The sequence below is a fragment of the Bison bison genome, unplaced genomic scaffold, assembly GCF_000754665.1.
Source record: "Bison bison bison isolate TAMUID 2011002044 unplaced genomic scaffold, Bison_UMD1.0 scf7180017864270, whole genome shotgun sequence".
Lineage (NCBI taxonomy): Eukaryota > Metazoa > Chordata > Mammalia > Artiodactyla > Bovidae > Bison > Bison bison.
In genome coordinates, this window is record NW_011494842.1 from 5,348,299 (window position 1) to 5,356,942 (window position 8,644).

General features: G+C 46.4%; 1 protein-coding gene across 1 annotated transcript in view; it reads right to left on the minus strand.

Moving 5' to 3' along the window:
- The window catches only part of LOC104994887 (HLA class II histocompatibility antigen, DM alpha chain), a 5,503-nt gene extending 3,384 nt beyond the window's left edge, over positions 1–2,119 (minus strand). The window contains exon 1 of the mRNA XM_010848579.1: positions 1,909–2,119. Within this exon, the coding sequence (XP_010846881.1) occupies positions 1,909–2,107 (199 nt within the window). The 5' untranslated portion in view covers positions 2,108–2,119. The remainder of the gene's footprint in view (positions 1–1,908) is intronic.
- Positions 2,120–8,644: the final 6,525 nt, after the last annotated feature.

The following is an 8,644-nucleotide window of genomic DNA, read 5'->3' on the forward strand; positions in this document are numbered from 1 at the left end:
AAAAAAGAAAACAGCAAGCCCTGCTCCAGGGAGGAGGGGGGCAGTGGTGGGTTTACAACCCCTCTTGTGTCTGTCACTTAGGCTCTGCCTCCCAATAGGGGCAAAAATGAAATTACAGAATCTCTCCAAACTTTCCCAGTCCATAAAAACATCAACCATCTAAAGCTATGATAAGTAAAAGGTTCTAGGATCTAAAGTGACAAATTCAGTTGACAGAGTCGCAGCATTGACTGTATTTTTGTGCCCCAAAGCAGCCAGCCAAGGAGGTAAGTTGTGGATCAAATTCAGCTTGCATTTTGCTAACCAAGCCATGCATCCTGGCACAGAGTTGTGTGCGTGCATGCTAAGTCCATTCAGTCATGTTCAATTATTTGCGACCCTATGGACTGTAGCCTACCAGGTTCCTCTGTTCATGGGATTCTCCAGGCAGGAGTACTAGAGTGGGTTGCCATTTCCTCCTCCAGGGGATCTTCCCGACCCAGGAGTCGAACCCACCTCCCGAGTTGGCAGGCAGGTTCTTTACTGCTAGCACCACCTGGGAAGTCCTGGCACAGGGCTACTGTCTCCCACAGAAGAGACCTTTGTGTAATTCCCAGGCCATCCTGTTGACTTGTGAAGGGCCTGATGGGTTTCCCAGTCTTCACGTAGATGGAGGAATGGTCATGATCTAAGCCATAGACAACAGTACCGTATCCTACACTCAGACACACACAAGTGTTCAGTCGTGTCCGACTCTTTGTGACCCCATGGACTGTAGCCTACCAGGCTCTTTCGTCCGTGGGATTTTCCAGGCAAGAATACTGGAATGGGTTGCCATTTCCTTCTCCAGGAGATCTTCCCTACCCAGGGATTGAACCCGAGTATCCTGCATTATCGGAGAAGGCAATGGCACCCCACTCCAGTACTCTTGCCTGGAAAATCCCATGAATGGAGGAGCCTGGTAGGCTGCAGTCCATGGGGTCGCTAAGAGTCGGCCACCACTGAGCGACTTCACTTTCACTTTTCACTTTCATGCACTGGAGAAGGCAATGGCAACCCACTCCATTGTTCTTGCCTGGAGAATCCCAGGGACAGGGGAGCCTGGTGGGCTGCAGTCCATGGGGTCACACAGAGTTGGACACGACTGAAGTGACTTAGCAGCAGCAGCAGCAGCATCCCTCATTATAGGCAGACGCTTTATCATCTGAGCCACCAGGGAAGTCCATGGCAGACTATAAAACCACTCTCCAGGCTTATTTTCAGGCACTTCATTGGCACCAGGCCTCTCTAAAAATATCTTCCCTCCCTCAGCCCTGCAGATCTTGCAAAGACAGGACTGGGGGAATAGTACCATAGCTACAGGAAATAATCCCTAATTCTTTGAAACTCCTGGCAGGAATCTCCCCAGCCAGAAAGATTCTACTCAAAACCCAATACCCAGAATGATAGACAGAGTAAGAGGGATCATCCAGGTTCTTCTTCCATTCCACTCCATTCTTTTCAGAGAAAGAAACTAAGGACCAAAAAAGTTAAGAGGTTTTTCAAGAATTGTAAGGTGAATTGATTTCAGAGTGCAGGGTTCCTAAGTAGGAACAGTGGAGATAACATCTGTTTTGTTCAAATCCCAGCTCTACCACTTACCAAAGGGGTGAACTTGCCCAAGTTACTTAAACTCTGAGTCTCATTTCCTTCATCTGGAAAATGGATATAATAATCTCTGCTTCAAGAGACTGTCTTCAATGGAACCTACGAGGCACCTCTGGCATTGTTTACCATTCATCCATAGCATGGCTCTCTTTCCCAATTCTGTCGTCTCTGCTCTCTCATCACACTTTCACCGCTTACTAAGCACTCTTGTCCTTTCAAATACCCCGGCTCCCTAGGCTCTACCCCAATCAGGATGGAAGTCAATGAGAGGTACTGTCATACCTTCAGGGGCGGTCCAGGACAGGGGCAGCAGCCACAGAAAGGAGAGCAGCCGTAGCAGCGCAGCTTCCTGGCTCAGCTCATGATCCATATCTTCACACCTCCCCGGGGGGCTAGGAACTACCAGCCAGCTGACCCAGGTCCCCAAATTCCTTCCCAGATCATGTTTCTCCAGCTCACTTCCCTCCACTGCCCTTGGCATTCTGGTTAAGCCAATCACGAAAAGTGTAGGGTTTGACGTTATCAGTTGCTGGGGAGAGACCTGGGGCAAGCCACCTTTTGAGGACTTGGCTCTTTCACCCGGCCAGCCTTGGGGTGTAGCTGGCGGCGTGGGGAGGCAGTGGAGGAACGTCTGCCTCCTGGTGGGGATCCCTCTCTAGTATCTGGCTGTCAGCCTCAGCCTGGTTACAGGCTGCTACTCTTCTGAGCAGCACCACCCCGTGGCCAAATAATAAACTGAGGAAGCTCATTCTGCCACAGCAAACCCCACCCCCTCACCCAGACCCAGGGCTCTTCAGACTGTTTGAGGATGGAGGAATAGGTGGGATGTAATTAGGAAGGCTGATAAGAGTCTTGAAGGAAAAACAGGCCAGCAGAATGTGAGGAGAGAAAAACCACCCAGGGCAAGGAGCAGGCAAAGGGGTGAAGGTCAAAGGCATTCAGAGCTCCTCTCTTTGGAGACCTCTGTATAGTTGGACTGTAATAGTTGGAGGTTGTTCATGTGTTCCTGTTTGGTAACAGGCAGGGGATGAAGGTGGAATGTCAAGAGGAGCTAGAATTTTTTTTTTTTTAGGAGTTACTTTTTACTTTTTTATCTTTTTTTTTTAAGTTTATTGGGGTATAGTTGATTAAAAATGAGCTAAAAATTTAGGCAAGAGCTAGATCATATAGGCTCTGTTACACCAGAAGACAGGTGGGGTTTTTGTTTCTTTGCTTCCTGCTGCACCACACGGCATGCAGGATCCTAGTTTTAAGGCAGATGCTCAACACAAAGAAGGACGCACCGTTGGCTACTCCCATCCCTTTCACCTCTTGATGACCAAGTGTCCAAGACAATCCATATATCCAGCACCAGAGGAAAACCGGAGCCTATTCCAAGTCCTGAGTTTAAACTCTTGCCTAAGGCATAAATATGAGCCCATGCACCCTACTGAGAGAATCTAACAGGAAGCCAACCTCCCAGGAAGGCTGGGAAACACACACTTTGCAGACTCCTATACAGAACAGTCTAGAACACAATATAGGAGACAAGCTGTGGCACAGACACTAAGTGTTAACTAGTCACCGCAGTACACTGATTTGTATGAACCTGGTGGCAGGAGGCGGAGAAGGCAATGGCACCCCACTCCAGTACTTTTGCCTGGAAAATCCCATTGGCGGAGGAGCCTGGTGGGCTGAAGTCCATGGGGTCGATAAGAGTCGGACACGACTTCACTTTCACTTTCACTTTCATGCATTGGAGAAGGAAATGGCAACCCACTCCAGTGTTCTTGCCTGGAGAATCCCAGGGACGGGGAAGCCTGGTGGGCTGCTGCCTATGGGGTTGCACAGAGTCGGACACACGACTGAAGCGACTTAGCAGCAGCAGCAGCAGGTGGCAGGAGGAGCATCCTAGGAGCTAAGAGAATAAAAGACGAAGAGCATTCAGAGAAATAGAGATGTTCCACGAGGAAGGGCAAGATCAGCATTATCAGATGCTGCTCAGAAGTTGAGGGAGGACTGGAAAGCGTCCTTGGATTTGGTAATTATGAGATGGGTGATAAATATGTTGGGAGCAGTTTCAGCATTGTAGTGGGAGTGGACTCCAGATTGTGGTGGGCTGAGAAGTGGGAGACGAGGAAGAAACTGTCAGTGTATATGCTGCAAGTATGATAGAGAAGAAAAAGAAAGACAGAAGGGGTTTGAGGGGGAGGCAGTGAGAAAACTCTAATGTGGCAATTAAGTAGTAATCTTAGAAATCAATCTATGTGAACACGGTCCTTTCAAAATCCATACTCCCTTCTGAGAAACAAACAATAGCAGTCTTAACAGCCCCAAACACTCCATGACTTTCTGCATATCCCCAAACACTAAAGGGTACATACATGTGTGAGTGTGTGTGTGTGAGTGTGTGTGTGTGTGTGTGGTGGTGGGTAGAATGCCAGAGTTGGGGTAGGCTTCCTTTGTGGATTAATCCATCAGTAATTCCTGTGGAGGGGAAGATTCAGCCCCTTAGGAAAGTAGTGTTAGTCGTTCAGTCATGTCTGACTCTGCAACCGGACTCTGCAACATGGACTAAGCCCGTCAAGCTCCTCTGTCCATGGGATTTTCCAGGCAAAAATATTGGAGTGGGTAACCACTCTTTTCTCCAGGGGATCTCCCCAACCCAGGGATAGAACCCACGTCTCCTGCATTGCAGGCAGATTCTTTACCATCTGAGCCACCAGGAAAGCCCTAGTAAATTAGAGAGGAGGTGACTCAGACAGTAAAGAATCCATCTGCAATGAGGCAGACCTGGGTTTCATCCCTAGGTTTGGAATATTCCTGGAGAAGGGAACAGCTACCCACTCCAGTATTCTGGCCTGGAGAATTCCATGGACAGAGGAGTCTGGCAGGCTACAGTCCATGGGGTCACAAAGTGTTGGATACGACAGCAGCTTTCACCATCACTGTCATATTAACATCACCAAAACTATCGCTGGAGACAGATGGCATATGGCCACCTACAGTTCTACACCAGGAGTGAGCAACATTTTTCTATAGAGGACCAGATAGTAAATCATTGAAAATTAAATTTCATATCATTTTGATGAGTCACAAAATATAATCCTTTTTTTTATGGTCGGGGGAGAGAGCAAGGGTAGTCAGACAGAGTCTTCAAATCATTTATTTATTGGTCGAAGGCATGTGGGATCTTAGTTCCCTGATCAGGGATCAAACTTGAGTCCCCTGCATTGGAAGTGTGGAGTCTTAACCACTGGATGGCCAGGCATGTCCCCAATTCTTTCACTTTTTTTTCCAATCATTTATAAACAAAAAACCATTCTGAGTTCCTGGGCCATATAAAAGCAGATGGGCAGAATATTACTCAGACCATAGTTTGCTGCACACGGTTCTATGTGTGGTCAGAAGTGGGGTGGGGGACCCAAAATAAACCCCCACTCCAAAGAGCCCCAGTCCTCCTTGGGGATGGCAATTCGTTAACGTGTCCCAGATTAACACTGTTCAGGAGGTCTGGGGGAGGAACACGAGGACTCGTGGGAGCTCTAGGAACACGTGGGGGCAGACCCTGCAATACATTGGGTGGAGGGACAAGGCAAAGAGGATCCAAGCTCCCCACCAAGAGTACAGTGTAGATAAGTCCAGCATGCAGAGAAATTCAACCGTCCATCATTAAGATGGAGGCAAGGCTGTGGTTAATTATTCTTTCCCTGTACAAATGGGAACAAGTTAAAACATTTATAACTACCCTTCCCTCTATGTAATTCTTCTTCCTCCCAGGACCGTGCAACAACCTCCATTAATAGATATCTCAAAAATAGTATGTCATCCGTTTGGGGAAGTGGGAATTGCAAGCAAGGGAAGGTGGCCAGTTCTGTATCCCAGTAACTCACTGTCTTTGATGAGATATGAACGCCTCTGAAAATAGAGCCCTTACACCTGTGAACCCAATAGGTCCCGGCTTTCTAACACCCAGCCCTTCATCTGTCTGTACTCCTGCCCCATTTTCTATTTCTTGACAGAGCCAAGTTTCCTGAAAAAGTTGTGGGCAACCATCTCTCTTTCATATTTGCCATTTAATCCTTAACCCTAAACAATGAAACAGTTCAACATCTTTGTGTTGCTAAATTAAATGGACTCTTTGCAGTCTCAGCAACATTTGACACCGTTGGCCATGCCCTGCTTCCTAAAACGGCTTATTTTTTGGCATCCCTGACAGCACTCTCTCCTAGTTTTTCCTCCAACTTCTCTGGCATCCTGTCACCTTTATGGACTCCTTTCAGCTAACCCTTAAGTTCCTGGAGTTTTGTCCTCACCCTCTTCTCTTATACTCTATACCTGCTCTCGATGGCATTTACCCTCACTTACCTTCCATTACCACCTACTTGCTGACATTTTCCAAATTCCCCTCTTTGGCTCAGACCTTGTTGATTCCGCCATCCTTACACCAAACCTAAAGGAGATGCCTTTAGGGATCTCCACTTGGATGTTGTACACGGCGGTTCTCAAATTGTACTCACCACAAAATAGGGTCCCACAAGAAATTTTTGTAAATGTGAATTTGATAGTAGGAATTTTTATTTATAAATGTATTTCAACACAGATATAATAAGACACCAAAGATGTTTATACAGTAATTTCTTTTATGCAATACTTTAATAAGGTTATTTTGATTTTAAGCAACAGAAATCAATCCTAGCTAACTTAACTTTTAAGCGAAAAGTCAAAGCATTAGTCACTCTGTGCTATGCTTAGTCGTTCAGTCACATCTGACTCTTTGTGACCCCATGGACTGTAGTCCACCAGGCTCCTCTGTCCGTGGAATTCTCCAGGCAAGAATACTGGAGTGGGTTGCCATGCCCTCCTCCAGGGGATCTTCCCAACCCAGGGTTCGAACCCAAGTCTCCTGCATTGCAGGTGGATTCTTTACCGTCTGAGCCACCAGGGAAGCCCAAGAATACTGGAATGGGTAGCCTGTCCCTTGCTCCAGGGGAACTTCCTGACCCGGGAATTGAACTGGGGTCTCCTGAATTGCAGGTGGATTCTTTATCAGCTAAGCTACCTGGGAAGCCCATTAGTCACTCAGTTGTGTCCAACTCTTTGTGGCCCCACAGACTATAGCCCACCAGGCCCCTGTGTCCATGGAATCCTCCAAGCAAGAACACCAGAGTGGACTGCCATTTCCTGCTCCAGGGGATCTTCCTGACCTAGGGATTGAACCCAGGTCTCTTGCATTGCAGGCAGATTCTTTACCATCTCAGCCACCATGCTGCTAAGTCACTTCAGTCGTGTCCGACTCTGTGCGACCCCATAGACGGCAGCCCACCAGGCTCCTCCATCCATGGGATTTTCCAGGCAAGAGTACTGGAGTGGGGTGCCACTGCCTTCTCCGTCAGCCACAATGGAAGCCCCTTAAAGGGGGGATTTACTGGATGGATATAGAGCTAGCTCCCAAAATCAAAAGGGATAAATCAGCTAGTCTCAGGAAGGGGAGTCACAGGGGCCTTAGCAGCAGGGGTTGAGTTGCCATTAATATACCTCATCTTCAAAGGCCTCCAGCATCTTATCTTTCAAGTTTCATGTTGCTACAAGAGACAATCTGACTGTCTCAGCTTGTATTAGGTATGGACCTCTGGATCAATTAGTGGTGGCCAGGCACAATATCATCTCTGTGTCTTAGAGCTATTCCTGAAGAAGAGAATTATCACAAACCAAACAACCACCTCAACATAGCTATCTTGAACATACAGCATCCCAGACAATGGCATGAGATCACCTAAGGCATAAACATAATGTGAAATCTGTGTATAAATATTCAGACAGCATTTCCCAGTCAACTCCCTAATGATATCTATCATCTACTTGATGACTTATCACAGGTCTTGCCACAAATTCAAAATATACTTTATGACTTGACTCAATGTTGATTAATTAATTATAATATTTATATTCCACTAAATGATTTCCTTTGGATCTATGACCAAGTTTGAATTTTTTTTAAATTTTATTTATTTGGCTGCTCTGGGTCTTAGTTGCAGCATGTGGGCTCTAGTTCCCTGACCAGGGTTCGAACCCTGGCTCCCTGCATTGGGAGCTCAGAGTCTTAGCCACTGGACCACCAGGAAAGTCCCTGAAATTTTTTATCACGGAAAATTTCAAACAAACACAAAAGAATAGTAAACCCCCACACACCATTGTTTTTAATCTGGCTGCATCAGGTCTCAGTTGCAGCACGTGAGGTCTTTGTTGCATCATGCAGGACCTTTCTCATTGCAGTGCATATACTCTTGACTCAGTTGGGGTTCCCCTGTGGTTCGGAGGGTAAAGCATCTCCTGCAAGGCAGGAGACATGGGTTCAATCCCCAGGTTTGGAAGATCCCCTGGAGAAGGAAATGGCGACCCACTCTAGTACTCTTGCCTGGAAAATGCCATGGACAGAGGCTGGCAGGCTACTGTCCATGGGACTGCAAAGAGTCGCACGCGACTGAGCAACTTCACAGGCTCAGCAGTTGCAGCACGTAGGCTTAGCTGCTCTGCAGCGTGCAGGATCTTAGTTCCCCATCCAGGGGTCTAAGCCTGCTCCCCTGCATTGCAGGACAGATTCTTAAGCACTGGCTTAAGGAAGTCTCCCCCTATATGCTTGAAGTTTCAATAATTTAAACATGCCAAAAGTCTTCCATTCTTGTTACATCTATTCTCCTATTCCACAGACTTTTTTTTCTAGAGTATTTAAACAAATGCTATCATTATATTTCACAAGGAAACATTTCTAAGAGTATCTATAATAAATTTTCCTTTAACTGCCATACTATCACTACAAGTAACAAAATTAAAAATGATTGCTTAACTTAACCCAGTCTTGTGTTCATTTTTCCCCCCTGACTATCTCAAAAATGTCTAAGAGAAAGTTTGAAATCGAAAGCACTCTTGTGGTTTTCAAATTGTGCTTTTAATTACTTTCCTATTTTACATGATGTCTCATAAACCTCTGTTAAATGTTCAGTAATGAATTTTCAGGCAAATTAAGTTCAGGAATTAC